General features: G+C 49.6%; 2 protein-coding genes across 3 annotated transcripts in view; one reads left to right on the plus strand and one right to left on the minus strand.

The window, feature by feature from the left end:
• cabin1 (calcineurin binding protein 1) overlaps positions 1-19,252 on the minus strand; it is a 32,255-nt gene extending 13,003 nt beyond the window's left edge. The window contains exons 1-31 of one of the 2 annotated variants that reach the window (XM_076170729.1): positions 19,086-19,252; positions 18,524-18,570; positions 17,935-18,027; positions 17,665-17,778; positions 17,381-17,515; positions 17,109-17,289; positions 16,885-17,014; positions 16,635-16,784; positions 16,146-16,486; positions 15,880-16,057; positions 15,665-15,798; positions 15,361-15,578; positions 15,144-15,216; positions 14,800-14,996; positions 14,567-14,704; positions 13,939-14,127; positions 13,573-13,815; positions 13,335-13,488; positions 13,128-13,243; positions 12,330-12,491; positions 11,345-11,551; positions 11,000-11,145; positions 10,608-10,869; positions 10,238-10,408; positions 9,867-9,956; positions 9,560-9,723; positions 9,273-9,475; positions 6,897-6,962; positions 5,889-6,074; positions 5,384-5,811; positions 4,080-4,193 (exon numbers count right to left, since the gene is read on the minus strand). In XM_076170729.1, coding sequence (XP_076026844.1) covers positions 4,080-4,193; positions 5,384-5,811; positions 5,889-6,074; positions 6,897-6,962; positions 9,273-9,475; positions 9,560-9,723; positions 9,867-9,956; positions 10,238-10,408; positions 10,608-10,869; positions 11,000-11,145; positions 11,345-11,551; positions 12,330-12,491; positions 13,128-13,243; positions 13,335-13,488; positions 13,573-13,815; positions 13,939-14,127; positions 14,567-14,704; positions 14,800-14,996; positions 15,144-15,216; positions 15,361-15,578; positions 15,665-15,798; positions 15,880-16,057; positions 16,146-16,486; positions 16,635-16,784; positions 16,885-17,014; positions 17,109-17,289; positions 17,381-17,515; positions 17,665-17,778; positions 17,935-18,027; positions 18,524-18,526 — 4,986 coding nt within the window. In that variant the 5' untranslated portion in view covers positions 18,527-18,570; positions 19,086-19,252. The remainder of the gene's footprint in view (positions 1-4,079; positions 4,194-5,383; positions 5,812-5,888; positions 6,075-6,896; positions 6,963-9,272; positions 9,476-9,559; positions 9,724-9,866; positions 9,957-10,237; positions 10,409-10,607; positions 10,870-10,999; positions 11,146-11,344; positions 11,552-12,329; positions 12,492-13,127; positions 13,244-13,334; positions 13,489-13,572; positions 13,816-13,938; positions 14,128-14,566; positions 14,705-14,799; positions 14,997-15,143; positions 15,217-15,360; positions 15,579-15,664; positions 15,799-15,879; positions 16,058-16,145; positions 16,487-16,634; positions 16,785-16,884; positions 17,015-17,108; positions 17,290-17,380; positions 17,516-17,664; positions 17,779-17,934; positions 18,028-18,523; positions 18,571-19,085) is intronic. The other variant, XM_076170730.1, reaches the window with a different exon arrangement.
• Positions 19,253-20,568: 1,316 nt separating this feature from the next.
• Positions 20,569-22,357, plus strand: part of LOC143016404 (neurofilament light polypeptide-like) — a gene marked incomplete at its 3' end in the record, with an annotated part of 2,399 nt that continues 610 nt past the window's right edge. Inside the window, exons 1-3 of the mRNA XM_076170727.1 lie at positions 20,569-21,642; positions 21,748-21,872; positions 22,048-22,357. The exon at positions 22,048-22,357 is cut by the window's right edge and continues 217 nt beyond it. Of these exons, the coding sequence (XP_076026842.1) occupies positions 20,569-21,642; positions 21,748-21,872; positions 22,048-22,357 (1,509 nt within the window). The remainder of the gene's footprint in view (positions 21,643-21,747; positions 21,873-22,047) is intronic.

Genomic DNA, 22,357 nt, shown 5'->3' on the forward strand with positions numbered 1-22,357 from the left:
TCCACGGGCTCCTCCTGTGTGTGTGTTCTTCTGGGCAGCTTCCTGCTGGCGGCACCGGCAGAGCCTCCACCCTGAAAGCAGCTCACGCTCACAGAACCGGGGGCAGCCAGCATTTGGGTGCTCGGGCAGAGAGGAGCCGCAGGAGAGGAGAGGAGAGGAGAGGAGCCGAGAGGAGAGGAGCGGAGGGAGGGAAGTACAGCTGCACGCGGCGGAGCAGGAGGAGAGGGATCAGGAGGAGAGGACGGCAGCTCCCTCGGCGAGAGGAGAAGCAGCGCTGTCGTCAGGGCCTATGAGCTCGCTATGCCACTGACACACAGCCTGACTCGCTCCTCTCCCGCGTTCAAACCCTGCCATCTCAAAACAAAAACACCCACGCACTCCGCTCTCCCCTGACCCCAGCCTGCTGGAGTTATGTCCCCTCCTCCTCCTCCTCCTCCTCCTCCTCCTCCCTGCGTTTCCCTCTCACTATACACAGCGCGCAACCAATCCTTGTAGGCCCCCGTCAGCCAATCAGAGGCAGGCAGCACAACTCCCGCCCATCAGTGTACGCCCACACACTACACACACACACAAACAGAGGAGTGAGGAGGGAGAGTAATGAGGAAGCAGAATGCAAGTGCAACGCAGAAAAGAGATGAGTAGAGTGAATAAGAGCCCGGGGGAGGGGCGGAGCACACACACACACACACACACACACACACACACACACACACACACACACACACACACACACACACACACACACACACACACACACACACACACACACACACACACACACACACACACACACACACACACACACACACACACAGCAACAGGAAGAGAAGAAGAAGAAGAAGAAGAAGAAGAGAAACTGCACAACCACATCAATGTGTGTCTGTGGTACGAGTGAAGCCTAAATAAAGAACATTGAGTGTGAGTGAGTGAGGACGCAGGCTGAGGAGGCAGCTGGGACCGCAGCTTCCTCCCCTGCTCTCACCTTCTTCCTCTCTGCTGCTGCTGTCGCTCCAGCTGATCACTACAACACACACACACACACACCTCGTTGTTCCCACTTCCTGTTGCACCAGCAAGGAAAGATAACTGTTGAGGTCAACGGTGCAGAGGGCCGAGGGCGGAGAAGAGCAGAGACACCAACGTGCAAACCTCCACTTTAACTGGAGAAACACACACACACACTCCTCTCTGTACAACAACAGAGGGGTCCTCTCCTGAGTGCTGCTCCACCTACAGCACACAGCTGAACACACACACACACACACTGTTTGAGTCATACATGAGACCGGAGCCAGACATGGAAGCCTGCCTGCTCCCCCGACCACAACAGAGACACAGAGAGAGAGCAGCTCAGGACGGACAAAGACACAACGCTGCTGCTTCAAAACACACTTAATGACAAGTTGACAGAGCGACCCAGGGGATCTGGGTTTGTAATGCAGCAATGACGACAACAACAACAACACACTGAATGTGTGAGGAGGTGGAAGAATATGTAAGCAAGTGTTCCTGCTTGTCTTCGCCTGTTGGGGGAGGAGCAACGCCGGCCCAGCAGAGGCGCAGAGAGAGAGAGAGAGAGAGAGAGAGAGAGTGTGTGTGAGAGAGAGAGAGGGAGAGAGAGAGTGTGTGAGAGAGAGAGAGGGAGAGAGAGAGTGTGTGTGAGAGAGAGAGAGAGAGAGAGAGAGAGAGAGAGAGAGAGAGAGTGTGAGTGTGAGAGAGAGAGAGAGAGAGAGACGGAGAGAGGGAGAGAGGGAGAGAGTGTGAGAGAGAGAGAGAGTGAGAGAGAGAGGGAGAGGAGTGCGAGTGTGTGTGTGAGAGAGAGAGAGAGAGAGAGAGAGAGAGAGAGAGAGAAAGAGAGAGAGAGAGAGAGAGAGAGAGAGACACTGTGGTGACAGAAACCAGAACAGTCCAGAGTTCAAATCCAGAACTCAAACAAGGAAACACCTCAGTGTTGCGACACTGTGTGTGTGTGTGTGTGTGTGTGTGTGTGTGTGTGTGTGTGTGTGTGTGTGTGTGTGTGTGTGTGTGTGTGTGTGTGTGTGTGTGTGTGTACTCTGCTGTCTTTACACTCTTAAAAGGTATCAGTACACTTTCAGTCTACTATAACACAGGGCTAATCAAAGCTCCCCTGGTCTCCTCTGGTCTCCTCTGGTCCCCCCTGGTCTCCCCTGGTCTCCCCTGGTCCCCCCTGGTCTCCTCTGGTCCCCCCTGGTCTCCCCTGGTCTCCCCTGGTCTCCTCTGGTCCCCCCTGGCCCCCCCTGCTCTCCCCTGGTCCCCCCTGGTCCCCCCTGCTCTCCCCTGGTCTCCCCTGGTCTCCCCTGGTCCCCCCTGGTCTCCTCTGGTCCCCCCTGGCCCCCCCTGCTCTCCCCTGGTCCCCCCTGCTCTCCCCTGGTCCCCCCTGGTCTCCCCTGGTCCCCCCTGGTCCCCCCTGCTCTCCCCTGGTCCCCCCTGGTCTCCCCTGGTCTTGATGGTCTCACTGCGGTGGTATTGATGTTACTGTATGCAGGCCCAGTTGAAGCAGCAGTAGAAGTAGGGCATGGTGACCTACATAAGTGATCTGTGTATCCACCAACAAGCTTCATCATCAAGGTGCCAGGACCCCCTCCCCCCCCTCATACTCTTGATGAATCCCCCAGCTCTTCATCACTGGACTGAAGGCCTCCTGATGCCAAACATGTGTGGTTTCTGATCAGACGCTGTGATGCTAAACCTGAGCTCTGATTTATTTTACTGGTAAGAGAATCGCAAACTAAGTGTCAACATGATTCACTGACCGAGGCACAACATTCCCTGTTTTTCACACGAGGGTTTAAAGATCAATCACCCAGAGTCCACCTACTGTCTGCAGAGTTAGAGCAGATCTCCACCAGGCTATGGATTCTTTATGTTGGTTAATACACTGTTTGATTTCTATTTACAAAGGGTTTGCTTTGCTCTGTGATATATGTGTGTGAGAGAGAGAGAGAGAGACAGAGAGAGAGACAGAGAGACAGAGACAGAGAGACAGAGAGACAGAGAGAGAGAGAGAGAGACTCTGGTTTGAGGGAACTGTAAAGCCCTAACAGTTGGTGTGGCAGAGTGGCAGGTTTGCTTCCAGAAGGGGCTCTATAAGAACCCAGTAGGAGCCAGAGCTCCACAGGCCCCCCCACCCCACCCAACCCTCCAAACTCAGACCTGCCCCCCCCACCCACACACCCACACACCCCCACACACACACCCACACACCCACACAGACACACACACAAACCTTCTGTTGTCAGCACTGGACTGTCCTAATTAACGCAGGAAGCACAAACAGGCTCTAAACACAGAGCCAAACAAAGCGCTGACTTCATCTGACATTTTGCCTGATTTGGCTGTTTTGCAAACCAAACAATAAACAAATCCAGGCTTTTAGCTTAATTTTGACTCTGACCTTGATTTGTTTTCAATGAACAGAAGTGCCAGTATGTGGTTTAGTGTATGATGATGTTCTAAAGGACAGAGGAATGTAATAAAGAGCGGGAGGAGGAGAGGAGAACAGAAGAAGGATCAGACTCTGATCTCCCCACAGAGCCGGTGTGATGGTGAGAGGCAGATGATTCCTCCATCTCCCACTGCGTGCCTCCATTTATAGCTGTGCTTGTATCTTGTGATCCATGATTAGGGCTGATTGTGTGTGCATTAAAGTAAATGATGTGTGTGTGTGTGTGTGTGTGTGTGAGAGCAGGATGCTACAGATCTAACACACACACACACAGCACCTTTACATGCTACTACTGCAACTATACTATCATTGTTCACTTAATGCAATAGATATCAGTCATCTGTAAATGTATTCAGTCAGGTAAAGGCCACCTCTGTGTGTGTGTGTGTGTGTTTCCTCTACAGAATGAATACTCTGATTATGTTACTTCCCATCATGCATTTCTGCCAGCATATCTTCCTCAAATCTGATTGATTAGGTGGAACTATCATCAACACAAGCAGCTGTGTGTGTGTGTGTGTGTGTGTGTGTGTGTGTGATGATGGGCGGCGTCTGTAAGGGAGCCTCCTGTGTGGATGTGACAGCGTGTTTACACTTTAAATCTCTGACTTACGTTGAACAGGTTTGTCTTGTTCCTCTCGCAGAAAAGTCCTTGTGCTGGCATGTGCTTCAGCTGTTGCCATGGGACACCGCTTCCTAGCAACACATCTCGGGCCCACTGTAGGTTCTATGGAGGAAAATAAATAAATTAATGAAATGTAAAAGCGGCACGTACGTTTGTGTGTGTGTGTGTGTGTGCATTAACGACAACAACGCACACACACTGTAACGACGCAGAGGGGAAGCCCTTCTAACATGAATCAGGACTGATACACAAAGTAGTATTTAAATGTAAAATCTGCTCATTAGCACTCAGAAAGATGCCGCTTCTCTTCCCAGCACGATGACTCACAGATCAGTGTCTGTTTGAAAAGATAGCAGCTCACGCCTCCTCATGTTTTGTGTCACAAACCCAGTGGCCTATAGCTCAAAATTACAGGCTCTCTTCCCTCCGTGCAGCTCGGGTGAGTAACACTATCCAGTTACTGCCAGAGCGGCGATTTAGCCTGAGAAACAGAAGGAATGCAGAGGCTTTTTAACGCTGGATGCAAAGGGTTGTCACGGCAGCTGAGCCACTTGTGTCAGCAGCGTCACGTCAACCCGGCCTGGAGTCAGAGCCCAGGCTGCGTCTGCTTTCATCTGAGCGGCAGAGCGTTCCATCTTTCCTTCTGGGTTTCATCTAGACTGAACTTCATAAAGCATCACTCGGGACGACAAGAATAATAAAGATGAAGCTTATGTAACAAAGCTAAAGCTCACAGCAGGGAGCAGAAGAAAGCCATGACACGGCACACACAGGACTCTGAGGTCAGATGGACGGCCAACACATTACAGAACATTAAAATGAGCTCGTGTTCATCCTGGCTCTGAGGGAAGCTTATTGAGCAGGGACCGGGGCTGAATTAGAGGAAGCGGTGAGACAAACGGGCTGCTGACAGAAGGATGCCACCTCACTAAAGCTCAACACGAGCTCCCAGTGCCAAACTGGCTGAGAGAGCACTGCGCTACCACCCACACACACCTCAGCCCACAGAGCGTCACAGCCAACACACAGGCTGCTTCGGCAACTTCAGCCTCACCGCAGAGCTGAGGGAGGATAAATAGTGGGCAGGACGGCTCCGTGTCTGCTGCACGCCTCACAAAAGCCTGGCCTGACTTTCACCACATTGTATGAATTGTTAAATGTCAGCACTAATGGCAGGAGAAACTGATTACATGTGTCTGGCTGAGGTTCAATGGAGGAGCTGGCCTGTGAGCAGCAGTTACAATGGAGGAGTGCAGCTCAATAATAGCTCGGTGTGTGAGGGTTGAACTGACCCTGTGCGTCTTGCTGTTGCTGTAGAAGAAAGCCAAACGGTAGAGACTCTTGTAGTGCTGAGGGAAGCGGCCCAGACAGAGGAAGAGGCCGCGGACGCACATCTCCACCAGCATGCGTCTCTGGTCGGGGCGCTCGGCGGGCAGAGCCTTGGGCACCTCGATCACCTCGGGGGGCGGCTCTGGTTTCTTCTTGCCCTCGCTGGCTGGGGTCTGAGGGGCGGCCTGTTGGGCCTGTTGTATGGGGGCCGGCTTTGTGGGGGTGGCGGGCACAGGGAGAGGCTGAGGACAGGGGTCCGCAGAGATCTTGGGAGCTGGAGCCTCGGGGAGAGTTACCACCACGGTGTCTACCACTTCCTGGACCACGCTCTCCTCTATCTGGACGCCAGCCGATCCTCCCTCGCTGCATTTCTCTCCATGGGAAGCTAAAGCTGCATTTTAAGAAAAAGAAATCAGGATGATACAAATACAGATTTACCAATGCACCTGAGGTCAGGGAGTCTCTGACCTGCGTCCTCGGCGGTGGGGGGGGGCTGCCCTTCCTTCACAGGCGTGGTGCTCTCTGAGGACACAGAGCTGGCTTTACCAGATAGAAGCTTGTGGCTGCTGTCCTGTGAGCTGGTGGGGTCGGTGAAGGCATCCTGGGTGGAGTTGGAGTCAGACAGCAGCACTACCTCGCTGTCCTGACTGCGCTCTGTCAAAACAGAACACAGAGCCGGTTACAGACTGCAGGGCCACAGGAGCAGAGAAAGCATTGAAACACTCAAGCCTCTGTAGTCTGAGCAGATCTACATCTAGTGTTCTGTGGATTCATGCTGTTGTGCCAATATGAAGGTTTATGTGTCATTGTTTGGGCTGGGAAGTGCAATGTTATCTACTGTAAGTGCTGCTTGATATACATTAACATATGAACAGGGACATGTTATATATATATATACACATGTATGTAGAGTGGGCCAATGGTCTAGGGTGCAGGATTACACACTTGTGCGTTGTGTGGGCTTTTATCAAAGTGATGGAAGGTGACGAAGCCAAATGGTAAAGGGTGTCATGTTGTAATGTGAGGGAGGGGGTGAGGCGGGGGGGGAGGTGGAGGGGAGGGGCAGAGTGTAACTATGAAACAAAAATAGGTTGTGAGCCACAAATCCTCATTAGTGCATCGCTAATGACACACACACTGTTCTAAAGTGGAGATGGTTTGTTTTTGTAAGAGGACCAAAACCAAAATGCCAGCATTCCTCTTAATTACCATGTGCAGTCTCAGCAAAAAGTCCATGACAGCGAACTGTAAATAACAGAATTAGGAGGGCAACAAGAATGCACACAAGGTACTATTCAAGGTAGAGCAACACACATGGCATTAAGACTTTCCAGAGGTAAGACATCTTGCTAAGAAGGTGTGTAAGCTGTGTAAAATGAGTGCTTCCTACATCAACACATTCTATTAGCCTTACAGAAGTGTTTAGGGGCTGAAAACATTGCCTCTTAAGAGCCTAGTGGATATTAAGAGCAGTACCATTCAGGGAAGCCAGCCACATTGAAGACCTGGGCAGGCAGTAATCATGGTCAAACTCTGAGGAGGCTGTTGGAGATATGGGGAGCTGGTTTTAAAAAGGTAATCAAGCACAGCTGTATGGCTAAATTACTATCAAAAATCAAAAAGACAACTGTAATGATGACAGTCTTTCAAACGTCAATCACAAGTTGACAGCTGAGAACAGAGTTAATTCATCGCCCCTGGCAACCCCAGGGCCTGATTCAGGCTCCAACCATCTTCACATGAGACCACATACAATTGACAAAAAGGTATAGGCCATAACGGCCGACACGTTTAGATGATGAGCAGAGAACACAATCCATCAATACAGCAGGATGATTACAGAGCCGTCTGAATCAGGCCCTCGGGTCGGCTCGTCCTCATGTGAGGACAGCAGGACTCGAGCCACAGATCCGTCACCTGCAGGGAAACTTGTGCACCGTGGCCCTTAACCACATTCACTCCTGCTCATTAAAGTCATTAGATATGGCAAACACAAGATTACCACAAGGTTTTAGCTCTCACCAGGGTCAGATTTGGTTTTGTTCCTAAACATGCAGTGGTTCCCAAACTTCTTCTGCAGGGGGGCCCCCTTTTGTAGATAAGCACAGGCACACGCACACACACACACGCACACACACACACACACACACACACACACACACACACACACACACACACACACACACACACACACACACACACACACACACACACACACACACACACACACACACACACACACACACACACACACACACACACACACACACACACACACACACACACACACACACACACACACACACACACACACACACACACACACCGACACACACACGCAATTCATAAACTAATTCTTTGACAAAACAAAATAAATAATAAAGTAACCAACCACCTGGAGTGGAATATTAAAAGTCTAACGGTGTAATACTGTGTAGCTTCTGCTTTTAACAGATTTCCTCTCTCTGCATTACCTCTGCGCCTGCCTAGGGGACGCACGCCCCACTTTGGGAACCACTGCCCTGATGATTGGTGCTAAAAGGACTTATCTGACCAGCGGTAGAGACATTCACCCCCCCATCAGATCTACATGCACATAGATGGCAAAGCAGGTGGTAGAAGCAAGCAGGCAGAGAGGTAGCAGGCAGGTAGGTAGGTAGGAAGGAATCTGGAAAGGGCGACAAAACTGGCAACATGGGCAATATGGCTGCATTATTCGCACATTCAGGTTAGACACGGTGCAGAGCGCCGCCTGGCTGGACGGGAGGGAGGAACTGGCTTACGCTTGGTTCCTTGGGGACAAAAGGAGGTAGAAGCAGCTCTGACCAAACAGCATGTCAGTTTCTTTGCCTCACAAAAACGTCTAGTGCAGCGACTTTGAAGCTGGAACAAAACTATTGACATCTGCAGAAACTGAAGTTATTAGCTTCCTGTGCTTAATCAATAAAGGACTATGACGTGGCAACTATGAGCCCAATGGAACTGAAGATGACTCAATGTGTTGAGACGGTACATTTCTATGCAATATTAAAACTGTGCTGTCCATAGTTCTAAGTTGAATACAGACAGAAGTTATCAAATCTCCACACTGAGGTTGTTGCAGCTTAACAAACCGTCAAGCCAATAGTTTGTTACTCAGGTTCCTATGGAGACTTAGCTGTCCCTTCTCAGTTCAGGTTTGTGCATTTGTTTGTTTATTTACTTCAGGATTAGAGCCTGGTGTCTGGGACGAGCACACTGAGCTGAACCTACAGAGGCAGAGCCATCAGGATCACAGGGGGGCTGCAGCTGCGTCTCATTAAGGCACATGCACACGCGTGTGTTTGGGGGGGGAGTTACTGCCAGACATGAACACAAGTCTGAAGAGTTGTTGTATGAAAGCTGGTGCATTTGCTGGACGACGTTAAAGGTTTAAGGAAGACGCAACAAAAACATTCCTTCCAAAGTATTAGCAGAGGAAAAGAGGAAAGAGAGGGAAAGTGAAGGACAGACAGAGTTATAACGTTATAACAGCACATTCACATACCACCTACAGGAACACACACACACACACACACACACACACACACACACACACACACACACACACACACACACTTAATGCTCTCCATCTTCACATCTGTTTGGACATTGCTGCTTTAGTACAGAAAGGGAGGCAAATAATTAGTAGCCATATTGCCCATCTCACCACATCCCAATCACCCAGTGCATTATGGGAATCATTGTTACTGAAACCAAAGCCATTAGCGTGGTGATTAGCCATCTTAGCACGACCCCGGGGGGCTTCCAGTCCCAGTGCAAAATGTACAAAGAGCCCAACCCCAGAGACAGAGTCTAGGACTGGGACTGTACCATCAGCCTGCCGCTCTTCATGCCGCTGCTGCTGCCACTGTTGCCGTCGGAGTGTTTTGCGTTTGGCGTAATCGTGGTCGACCGGTGTAGCGATGTAAGGAGGCGATGTCAGACCTGGGGTGGGGGCTGATGGAAGGGAGGAGCCGCCTATGCAAGCGGAAGAACAATGAAAGTCTTCATCCATGGGGGAGGCGGGCTTCTCTCTGGAATGACAACAACACAGAGTGATATCTGGTGTTCAGGTAAAGCCTGCGACAGTCAGAACGTGTTAGATGTCTGTAGCTTACTTGTGATCTTGTGATCGAGGCATGCTTGGCATGCTCTTCTCTTCCCCCCTGGCAAACGGTCCAGTGGCTGCCTCCACCAACAAATTGAACAAGACCTCATGTTCCAGATCAGGCTCATCAGCCTCCAGTAGCTTCAGGATGGTGGCACTCAGACGGAAATGTAGCTGGAAGTAAGAGACAGTAAACACTTGGGTTAATGGTGCAGCGACACAGCTTTAGATCTGAATGCTTTCTGACACTTATTCTTCCAAAACATGCAATCACTGTGGCACAGCTTCATTCTAACTGCCAGTCACTGGTACTTTACCTCCAGGGCTTCCATGGCCAGGTCAGGAGGATTATGGTAATGGATTTTGCGAGGGTACCTGGCAGCTTCCTCGTGCAGAAAATGTGCTGCCTGTAAAAAAAATAACAAGGAGAGGCTCAAAAACCCGACATAATTATCTGACTGTGTGGTAAATAACCCCACAAAATGAGGTGTGAGGCTACAATAGGGAGCAGGAGCAGGCTGCATGTGCTGACATCAGAACTCCTGGTACACATCCACCCCCCCCCCCCCCACCACCAACCTGTGCTCTTATTTTTACAAGCTAAGCTGCCAGCATTGATCTAATCACAAACACTAAGGATGACTCAACACATTTGTTTCACACAGAAAATGGAGGACAACAGGTGAACCTTTTTATAAAGCTGCAGATATTCCAATGGAGTCTGTTTGTGTTTTTCTGCTATCTTCCCCAGCATGTAGTGGATGAGCCACTCCTCTTCATCGCTGTCTCCCTCACAGCGGGAAGCCCCCTGGAAACACTGGGCGGCCGTCTGCAGCATGGCGTCTCTCCGTTCCTCCATCTGAAAGCGTAAGCACACTGTGAACCTGTGTCCTAAAGGGGACAGATCACTTTACGTGTGGAACAAGTGACAGAACATGACATCCATTTAATTCACACACCCACAAGTCTTAGAGGAAAGCAGACAGGACCAAAGCTGACAGGACATACAGGGGGGAGCAGCAGGAGAACTCCGGTGCCCCATGTTAACACGTTCTCACCTGCTTAACCACCTCTGGAGGAAGCTCATTACGCCACTGCTTGAGCTGTCGGGAGGCAAAGGAGTGCAGAGCGTACGATATGGTGCCGTACTCGATCCACAGGGACAAGTTAGAGCCGTCGATATCCAGAGCCCTCTTAAAGCAATTGAGCACCGCCTGGGAGTGTTTCCAGATGGAGGCGTCGCTCTTCAGCTCGTTGGAGTTGAGCTTGTCCTGGATACGGCTGGCCCGGGCTAAAGCCATGCCTGCCCAGGAGTCAAACCTGACAACACACACACAAAAACACACACCGGCTCAGTAACAACAGCTGCAAGAGTAGGAATTGCAGTGCATTTACCAGAGAAAAGGCAGAATTCCAGCCCAACAGAGACTGGAGTGAAGTGAGCACCGACCTGTTGGGACACACACAGATGTCGTGCATATAGAACTTGATGGCTTTGGTCTGCTCTTTGTTCTTGAAGTGGTAGTCAGCCAGCAGGTAGTAGATTTCGTCGATGATGGGAGGTGCAGGAGCGCTGCCCTCAGGAAGGCATGGGGCCTGAAGGAGAACACAACTCCACATTCAGCCACAATAAGACTTTGTGATTTATATGTCAAAGTAAATAAAGAGAGGAAGGGCACATAAAGGCACAGCCAGAGTGAGAAGCACATATTAAAGACACAATCCTTCATATTGCTCTAATTCTAAACGTGTGACTCATTGGCGCTCAGCAGCCAGCCTGCTCCCACTGACTGACCTTTTCTGTGGGGCCTTCGATGTAGGCCGCCACTTCATCCATGGTGAGGGTGGGCGTGTCAACTGTGGGGGCGATGCCAGCGAACCTCCTGAGCAGGTTAGCCAAGTCTGCAGACACCGTGCTCGTCTTGTAGCTGTCAAACTCGGGCACGGACTTGGGTTTGAAGTACTGGAACATGAAGAGGGAGTCGCTCCATAGAAGCTCAACCTGTGGGCCGACAGAGGAGTTTAACACAAACGCTTCTATCACAGTGGAACAGTTAGAGCAGAGCTTGATAGTCTGCTACTTCTCATTTTCACCCAACCTACACAAACAATGTCTCTTGGAATGCATCTCTGCAACATTACAGTCAGAGCAGATCAGTCATCTGAATGTACACACCATTATGGGAATGACACCCACCTAGTGGCTGAACAGCTGCACAGCACAAACACAAAGGGGGCCATCTTAACCCTTAGTGCTGTGAGTCAGACCCTGTTGTGCAATACTGAGATTATTAATTTAGAGTAATGACTTCTCTGACAGATGTCCCTTTACAGTTAAGATGTGTTGGTAAGGGAAGAGTTCATATCTCAGCCGTAGATGAAGTAGATTAAGGAGATATTGACATTTGGATGAATACATTAGTATTGACAGGCAGAGATGACCTCAGGCTCTGTGTTCTCTACTCAAGCACCTCTAATCTTACATAAACAGAGGAGAAACAGTGACTTCAGGCTGGAGCACCCCGGTGAATCACAAGTGGAAGCTACAGACTACGTCTGCGCTGCTGTGGGCTCACTTCCAGCCGTGGCCCTGTGTGTCGTGCGGCATCATGCCAACCCTTTACTTTCTCCCCTACTTATCCTGCACCTCTATGATCTACTACAAAGGCAAGGGCTGCTTTCAAAGTGATGCTGAAGCAACGCAGGCGACAGTTGGAAGCCGTTGCTGTTTGTTACATCATCACAAATGTAAGCATCAAACCCATAAGCGGGCGGTTCACCTGCGGAGAAGAGTGATCCTCCAGGTAGCGGGCCTTGCTCTTCTTACTGGGGTAGGCGTACAGGCAGAAGAAGCACTGCTCCAGGGCCACCTCCAGCTCCTCCTTGTAGGGATGAGAGTCTTTGCTGGAGGAGGCCACAAGCTCCTTTTCCAGAACATGAACCTGCATCAAACAAAGTGACAGATGATCCATATTAATGAGAGGCAGACTTAAATGAAGCATCATATTATGGCTACAGCTGCTTTAGGCAAGTTAAGTGTCAATATGGACATTTGCATTTCAGGCACCACTGCCTCTTGTCCAGTGCGAGACAGAATGGTTCCCTGAATGTTTGCAGCTCTGCTTGTGTCAGGACAGACAGGCATTCAGACAGCTGAGGTGCTTCTCTGTAGAGAAGAACACTCTGCTTAGTGTTGAGTTGTGCAGTTGTGTGTTGTCTGCTGAGGAGGAGTTTACATTCTTCCTCTAGAAGCCCGTCATGTTGATTGGAGACCTTTTAATTTTGCACTCTGAGGGAGCGGCTAATAAAAGTTCCCAGTCACGTAGTTGTGCTGCTACTTCCTCTGCAGAGCCTAACTTGGAATCATATAATAAACACAATATTCTCCCTGTTGCATTGTTAATTTTGAAATTCTTCTCATCTCTTCTTCATCCAGAAAAGCTTTACTTTATTCAGATTTGACTGATATTTGCTTCCATCCTTAGTGGCACACACACACACACACACACACGTATGTCAGATGTAACACGTGACATGACATCATACATGTGAACAGACAGAAGTGTTAACAAACTCACAAAGAACTTGAGCAGTGCACCGTCTGAGTTGCAGCACCAGGAGCGGCGGCCCAGATACTCGTGGGCTGTGTTCAGTAACATCAGGGAGGAGGGCAGCATGGGGGTGTCTGAGTCATCTGAGGAAGAGGCTTGGCAACGTCACTCTGACTGTGAAACACAACTACACAGGCAGAAACACACAGGCCAAACGGGGACAAGTCAACAAACCTTCTTCATCGCCTACAGACATATGCTGTCGGAGCATGCAGTCAAAGGCAGCCTCCTCGTGTTTGATGATGCGGTACAGGATGATCCAAGGCAGCACGGAGAAGAAGTAGGGCTCTTTAGGCTCGTCGGACACGGCCATGCTTAGATCAATCAGCTGTAAGACACAACAGCAAAAGGCTTTAAAGATAAAGTTTTTTTATTTATCCATGAGGAGAACTGTGTTTGGCTCCTTCCTGACCTGGATCAGGTTGTTAGCCAGTCGGGCCATGCTGGAGAAGCGGGGGACGTTGTTCAGAAGCTCAGACTCCTTGGTGAAGCAGAGCTCGATGGCGTCTAACAACTTTCCAATGATGCTGACCCATTCCTCCTTGGCGCAGGGAGAGCTGGGTGGAGCGCAGTTGAGCTGCTGCAAAGCTTCGTTCAGAGCCAACTCAGAGTATTCCAGACACTGCTGATAGTCCTGCAGCTTCAACAGGGAGTTCTGCACCACAACGGGACCATGCAGAGAAAAAAGGGAGAGCCGTCACACACACTTACACACACACTTACACAAAAGGACGCACACAGAGATATACTTGATATGATTGTGTTGAGCATAACTAACCTGCAGCAGCATCAGCTGAGCAGGCCTCTCTGGTGCTGAGCTCACAAAATCCAGAGCTTTACTCCTGCTGCCATAATTAAGAGTGGGCTGCAGCAGGCGCACCACCGACTCAAAGTCCCCAGACTGAAAGAGACGCTGGATCTCCTCCAGAGACTGACAACGCTCCAGTGACTTCAGCCTTTTGTCAATCTGTCAATGTGGAAAGAGAGAGAGAGAGAGAGAGACTATTATGACATCCATGTGAAAGAAAAGCTCCCGTATATATGTACGGCCAGGCTCTAAAAAAAGAAGAAGAGAAGAATTAGAATGAGTCACGACACTGAATTGGCCTGCTACTATGAATACTAATGTCATTTAATATGCCTGAGTGGAGCTGGGTCAGCTCTGAGTCCAGGTCCAGAAGCTGAGCCCCACTAGTTACCTCAATATATTTATAAAATACATTCTGGAATATATTAACACGCTTCTCTTCTTCCTTTAAGAGGTGAGGGAGGAGGGAGGGGGGTTAGAATGATTCCAAAGGCCTGAGGACAACACAAACTCCTTAATGGAACTTCAAAGGTGGAGCGAAGCGTAAACAAAGCCACATTATTTTAACAGTAACATGTTGGAGGAGATGTTTACTGACCTCGTCCACAGAGATGGCTGCATCTACACGGAGGTTGGGCAGGTTAATGGTGTAATATTTCCCTTCTGGGGTCTTTGGTTTGCTCTGCAGCAGACCTGTGCAGACGTCATAACTGTCCAGGGCCACCTCCATGTCGCCCTGACGCAGACAAGTAAGAGAAGAGAGGTTCAGCTCGACTGACAGGTAAGATCCCACTGAATCAAACGTGAATGGAAGCAGAGTAGAGCTCTTACCTGCAAGGCCAGGAAGCGAGCCTTGAGCCAGTAGACACGCACCATCACATCCAGCCAGGCTCCCTCAAGCAGGTCTCTCTGGGAAGCACCTAAGGCAAGGAGCAACAGATCCCCCTGGAAATGCTGCCCAGGAAACTCTGAGTCAGCGGCTTCACTGCCAGGGCCGACGCTGCTGCTGCTGCTTCTTCTAGGAGACACTAAAAAAAAAAGAGTGTCAGTCAAAGCTTTATAAATAATTCACTTCGGCCCCGATTCTGTTTCATAATACTGCAGCAGAAAAACTGTGCTGCTTGCAGATCCGTTAGGTTTGGTAAAAAAGCTCAGATACATTCAGGGACACTTACCTATCTTCCCTTTGGTGTGCAACCACTGCTCCAACTGCAACTCCATACACGCTAAGCTCATCTCCAGCATTTCCTGAACAAAGATAGATCAGCCAAGGATGTAAGATGGTGCTTGCTTCCAAAGACTCATTTGGAACCAATCTATCACTTCTCCTTTACGTCAAAACAGAAAAGGCCTGCACAAAAAGACGAATGAAACACTTCTATCCTTATTTACCCTCATGTGCTGGTTGCTGCAGTCCCGGACCAGTGGGTTAGGCAGGCCGGTGCTGTGCTTCCTCCAGGTCTGAAACACCTCCAGCACCACAGCAGCCAGACCCCGGGGCCAATCTGCCATGAACTTCTGACCCACGGCCTTCAGGTAACGCAACATCAGGTCCAGGATTCCACCGTTGGACACATTATTGAGCAGGAAGTTGTGAACATCCTGTTTTTCTGAAGAAGATGGTGCAGAAGATATAATATTAACATATGAGACCAATAAAGCACATAAACCTTTCAGTCTACGCTCTGCTTCATACCAGTGTCCATGTATTCCACCGAGTCCACAGGTAAGCCACTCCCATGGTGAGGCTGTACGTCCTCCTTCCCATCACACGGCCCATCAAGGTTACTCAGACTCTCATCATCATTATCAGGGTCAAACTTCTTCAGCCTGAGAGAAGTGAGAGACGTTAGAAAGAGAAGCACAGTGAGCTGCACTGACAGATGACTGAGCTTCATGACGGGAGGCTACCTGGAAGGGAGATATTTATAAAGCAGCTCCTGGAAATCTATCTTCTCCTCCTTCTTGCATTTGGTGTTTCGAACACGTGCCGAGCGCCGCTTGGCTGTATCGCCGCTATCTTCGATCGCACGCTTCCGTTTAGGTGCTTTCTTGGCTTTGTCTGTCAGTGAAACATCGATGGCTGTGGCTGTGAATGAAAAACAACATCAATGATTGAACACATATTTACCTACAATACACACCAGCTAAATTGAAAATTGCCATAAATGACTAACCTGCAGCGGCGGGTGAAGCCGTGGTGACAACAGTCACCGTGGCGTGGCTGGGGACGATTGGAGGCTGAGCGCTGGGCGGTGGCGGTGGTGGCGGCGGCGGAGGAGGGGGAGGTGCTGGTGTCTCTGAAAGGACCGTGGGGGACAGAGATGAGCTGGGGCTGCTGCTCAGCACGGTGGTCTGGACCACAGTGACAGGGCTGCTGGGTCGGGGAAGGTTCTGGAGGAAGTTGGGATCCTGGTACTCTGACAGGTCGACCCTCTGGCCGAGGCTCGGGCGGGGGGGCTCACATGTCGTCTGATGTCGGTACATCGCCAGAAAACACTCGCCCACATGCTTCCACCTGAGAAGAGAATCAACATCTCACTCACATCAGCTCAATTATTTACTTTAAAGAAACATTATCATAAAGTCAAAGCCCAGACTGTTGAGATCCAAACACAATCCATTTCAGAAACAAGCTCCTCCTCTTCCTGTCAGGTCACACTCACGAGAGGCTGTGTATGGGCTGGACCAGGGCAAGGTCGGGTCTGGGTTCTCGGTGAGAGAGAGCCTGCCTGCGCTTCCGTAGCTCCATGGCCTCTTCAACAATGGGTTTACGCTCGTCTTCCTCCACATCCACATAGTGAATAGACATGTCGCTGCAGAAACAAACCAGAGCACTTGTGTAACATGAAGCACAGATGTGTCAGTGGTATGATGATGTCAACATTTACAGCTGCAGGAGGGAGGAGGCTTCACCATTTTGTAAACATCTGCATCGTGTCCCTCTTCAGACAAGGCTGCTCCTCAAAGATCTTCTCCTTCAGCACGAGGCCTTTAGTGTAGCAGTGATCCTTCTCCAGGGCTTTGGCGATGAAGTACAGACAGTCTGGGAGAAAACACGCAGAGGGTTAGACTGATGCACGAGAGCGTTAGAGTGAGACAGGTAGAGAGCAGAGGGCCGGTGGAGATGCGGGACATACAGCTGTAGTCGCTGAGCGTGTAGAGAATAGTTATGAGGTTGTCCAGACAGGGCCAGTGGTCCGGGTTGCAGTGCAGCCCCTCCTCAAAGGCGTGGCGAGCCAGAGGGATACGCACCAGCCTCACCGCCACCTGACCGATCTTATACCACATGTTCACGTCTGTGGAGTCCAACATGACAGCCTGGAGGAAGCAGAGCGGTAAGTCAGGTATGAAGGTACAGTAGGTGTTCACCACTCAGCTGGCTGTCACACCGGCACCATGATGTCATCACCTCCAGGTAGAACTCCATGGCCGTCTCCAGGTCCTCTCTGGATGCAGACATACTGGCCAGGTTCTTAAAGCTGGAATACTTCAGCATCAGACCAGGATGCTTCAGACCAACCCTCTGATCCTCTGATGGCATGGCCTGACACACCAGAGGACACACACACACACACAGACACACGATGGTTACATGGGCCCAGACTGTGATCTGTCTAAAGCCTGTAAAGACTCTCCACTCTCTAAGACTCCACACTATAACATGACTGTGACACAGAGGAGCAGTCCCTTTACCTCTTTAACCAGAGGAGTCTTGAGGAGCTCATGGTAGGCCTTGGCCGACTCCTCAAACTTGTCATGTTTTTGAAGATCTAAAGCTTTGTGATACAAAGCAAACGCCTCGGCTTCCTGGAGACAAACACACGGAATCAGATTCAACAGTTTACGACATTATCACACACACACACACACACACACACACACACACACACACACACACACACACACACACACACACACACACACACACACACACACACACACACACACACACACACACAGTACCTGAGCCTCTTTGGTCCGGCTCTTCTTGCTCCTCTGTGGATCCTCAGACTCATCAGCAGCGGTTGAAGCTGCGTTCAGGGCCGCTATGCGAATCTGAAAGAAAGACGATGAATAAGTCACTGTGATGCAACGAGGCACGAGGAGAAAGCCTCCAGCAGGGGGCGCTCACAGTAGAGCAGCATTTAATACAGAGCAGCATTTACAAAGTAAGACCAGTGCAGCAGTTCAAATAAGATGAGATTTGAAGTTAGACTGAGTAAAGTCAGGGTTAGGTTTGTGTTTGTGTGTCCATGTGTGTGTATTTAGCTTGATATGAGAACCTGCATGACTCCCACAGGACAGAGGAGGAGGAGGAGGAGGAGGAGGAGGAAGAGGAGGCCTTGGGAGAGGAAAGCCCGGTGTGTTCACATTTGCAGATAGAGAAATGTTGTGAGTGTGTGAGGAGCACAGAGTACAGAAACGCTCACTGCACTAAAGGGACTGAAAGGTTAAAGGTCATCTGAGGAGGAAGTGTTACTCAGCAAGAAGGAGAAGCACATCTGCAAGGGAAATGTTATTATTGATACATTAGATCAATAGATCAACTTACCATGTTTGTGCTGAGGAAGCTGAACTTCTTATCAGCTTCTGATTGATCTGGAGGAAGGTTTGGAACAGAGCAGAGATGTAGGGAGAGGGAGAGGAGAGGGAGAGAGAGAGAGAGAGAGAGAGAGAGAAAATTCAGTGAAAGAAGAGCAGCTTATTGTCTGTGTTCACACAGTCTAACTGGTGCTGTGTGTGTGTGTGTGTGTGTGTGTGTGTGTGTGTGTGTGTGTGTGTGTGTGTGTGTGTGTGTGTGTGTGTGTGTGTGTGTGTGTGTGTTCCCACAGTCTCACTCCTGCTGTCTCTCTCTCATCTTTACGTCTCAAATGTCAGAGAAACACAAGTCGGGTTAGCTTAGCTCATCTAAGTTTAACTAACTAAACACTTCAGAGCTCATGTCCCTGTCTCCCTCCCTCCATTAAACTCGGCCTGCCGGCCTAAACGCGACATTTTAATGTGGAGCTGCTCTCTTATAAACAGGGTTTGGCGCCCGGCTAACATTAGCTCAGACAGAATGTAAGCTAGCTGCAGCTTCACCGGCTCATCCTCTACAAAGATCACCAACGTACCGTTCAGCCCCGTTTAAACTGCATGAGTGACGTCACTGCGCCTGTTACGAGACAACAGACTGTGAAAACATCAGACTGATATGTGAACACGGAGTCAAAGTAAAGTTGATAAACTTCATATTCTGCTTCCTTTGTTGTGCTGTCAATGGGAGAAGAGGCTGCCTCCCCGCGAGACGATGGCTACCTGCTTTTTAGTAACGCCGTCGCTGATAGGGCGATAGGTTGCGAGTGTATTTGAATGACCAATCAGAAATGAAGATATTAAACAAAACAACACGCCTGTCTGAGTGCAGCACTTTTGCTCTTTATGGTGAAAATCACATCTAAGACCGAAGAAAAGGGTTTACTCCTTTCTACGTTATTGAAAATGAAATACACAAGCTTCGAAACTAGAAGCAATTATCCAGCTGAATTAAAAATAAAGGAGAAACAAAAAGAAGAGGAGAGGTGAAACAAGACGAGAATTAAATATTTTTTAATAATTATTATTTTTACTTTTTTCACAATTTAATAGGATTTTGGATTCCAACGTTGTATGTTTCTGGAAGTATGAAAAATAATTGAAAATGATTTGAAGTATGAAAACAATAAAGGGTTTAACTGTAATCAGCCCCATAAATCACTAAACAGGCTTATGAATATTGACATTCGATTCAGTTTCTGCAAACAGCATCAACTTTTGTCATCTGTGCTGTGAAACGAGGATGTAATGTTTCTGTTATATGAATTATACAAGCAGAGGTACTTTTATTCTGTTTGTGCGTGTGTGTTTGTGTGTGTTTGTGTGTGTGTACAGGGGAGGCTGCATGGCAAAACAACAAACACTAGAGGGCAGACTTTTATTACAGTCACCTTAAAAGGCTTTACTGAGTCTGAGCTCGTCTTTTTAAAAATCACAGAATAATGCAAACAGTTTGATCTTAAAGTATATAGTTTCAAATGCTCTTACTGTGCCTAATAGATGGTTTATGTATCTTAAATAACTCTCCATGTTACCGGGCCATTAGATGAGACACATCTCTGCATCCCTCATGCAGACTGGTGCAGAGCTGTGTCATCACTGACTAAAGGGAGTTTCTTCTTTTCCTCTCTCAGACATTTATCAAGACTTTGCTAAATGGCAGATTCACAGCAGGTCTTTTTCAGGAAGAACTGTGATAAACTGTAAGCGTTTTCTAAGAGTAACCTTACCCATCAGAGGCTCTGTGTCCTCAGTGACCCCCCCGTCTGTTGCAGTCCCTTGTTGCTCCTCTGCTTCTCCCCGCCTACACCAACCCCTGCACTCATCCCGCCCCGCCGCACCACATCTCTCTCTTGGCGGAGAATGGCTGGCTGGCACCATTATCGATTCCTGCTGTCAGCATGCAAGCAAAAAGTAGCTGACGTCACGGTCATTACTGGAAGTATAAAAGCCAGAGTGATGCAGATACAGTACAGCCACACAGCTTCAGTCACTGACACAGAGCGCTGCCTTTGAGAAGTCATGAGTTTCTCCAGCTATGATTCGTATTTCCCCTCCGCTTACAGGAGGAGAGTGTCTGTGCGCAGTGCAGGATATGGAGGGAGTGGAGGAATAGGGTCTAAGTCTGCCTATTCCAGCCATGCTGCTCCGGCACCTTCTTATGGCTCCTCACGCAGAGCTTACCCAGCACAGGGCCACACTGCCTCCAGCTACTCCTCCATGCTGCTGTCCTCTCCTGTGACTGCGAGTACAGCTGAGCTACAAATTAACCAAGCAGCCCAGGTAAGCTCTGAGTTCAGATCTTTGAGGACTCAGGAGAAAGCTGAGCTGCAGGACCTGAACGACCGCTTCGCCAGCTTCATAGAGAGGGTCCATGAACTGGAGCAGCAGAACAAGTTACTGGAGACCGAACTCCTGCTCCTCAGGCAGAGGCAAGTAGAGCCGTCCAACCTCCGGTCCATGTACGAACATGAGATCCGCCAGCTGCGGGCTGCTGTGGAAGAGGCCCACAACAACAAGCAAGCTGCCCAGAACCACCGGGATCAGATGGAGGGAGTGCTGCAGAACCTGCAGAAGCGCTATGAAGAGGAAGTGGTGGCCAGGGAAGATGTGGAAGGAGGACTCATGGATGCAAGGAAAGGAGCAGATGATGCTGCATTGGGCCAGGCTGAGCTTGAGAAGAGAGTGGAGAACCTGCTGGATGAGCTGAACTTCCTGAAGCGCCTGTGTGAGAGTGAGATTGCCGAGCTGCAGGCCCAGATCCAGTACACCGCAGAGGTGTCAGTGGAGATGGACATCGCCAAACCCGATCTGTCCTCTGCTCTCCGTGACATCAGAGTCCAGTACGAGAAGACGGCACAGCGCAACCTTCAGTCGGCTGAAGAATGGTTCTGCAACAAGATGAACGTGATGACAGTGGACACGGCCCACAAGACCGAGTCTGCACGCAACGCCAAAGATGATGCGGGAGAATATCGACGACTGCTCAAAGCCAAGGGTCTGGAGATCGACGCCGGCCGTCAGATGAACCGAGCTCTGGAAAACCAACTGCAGGATGTGGAGGAGAAGCAGAGCGCCGACATCTCAGCCATGCAGGTCAGACACTCAAACATCCAAACATCCAAACATCCAGACCAATGAACTGATGACATGACACACTGAGAGAAACTGATCTATTATCTTATCTTATCTTCTTTACAGGATACAATCAATCAGCTGGAGGATGAACTGAGCGCAAACAAGAACGACATGGCTCGATACCTGAAAGATTATCAGGACCTGCTGAATGTGAAGATGGCTTTGGATATTGAGATCGCAGCTTACAGGTCAGAGGAGTCAGGACGGCATGTTCATGTCTACATGTTCATGTCTACATGTTCATGTCTACATGTTCATGTCTACATGTTCATGTCTACATGTTGTATCATCCTGTAACGTAAACATCAAAAGCTCTCATTTGATTGTAAAGTGCATCTCTGTGTGTGTGTGTGTGTGTGTTAGGAAACTGCTGGAAGGAGAGGAGACCCGTCTGAGTGTGGCCGGACCAGGATCAGCCTCCCTTTACTCCCAGAGCTTTTATGCTCCTCAGTCTTATGGAAGAACGCAGGTCTCCATGCAGCCGCAGCTCAGCTCTGCACTTCCGTACCTGCTGAGCTCACGCCTGTACAGCGCTCCCATCTACACAGAGGAGATCATATCTGCTACACAGGTGCAACAGGCAAAGGCCAGCCCTCCTGAGGAAGAAGAAGAAGAGGAGGATGAGGAAGAGAAGGAGGAAGTAGAAGAGGAGCAGGAAGAGGAAGAAGACGAG

The sequence above is a fragment of the Genypterus blacodes genome, unplaced genomic scaffold (assembly GCF_046128005.1).
Source record: "Genypterus blacodes isolate CSIRO-AG114 ecotype Tasmania unplaced genomic scaffold, CSIRO-AGI_Gbla_v1 ptg000229l_1, whole genome shotgun sequence".
NCBI lineage: Eukaryota > Metazoa > Chordata > Actinopteri > Ophidiiformes > Ophidiidae > Genypterus > Genypterus blacodes.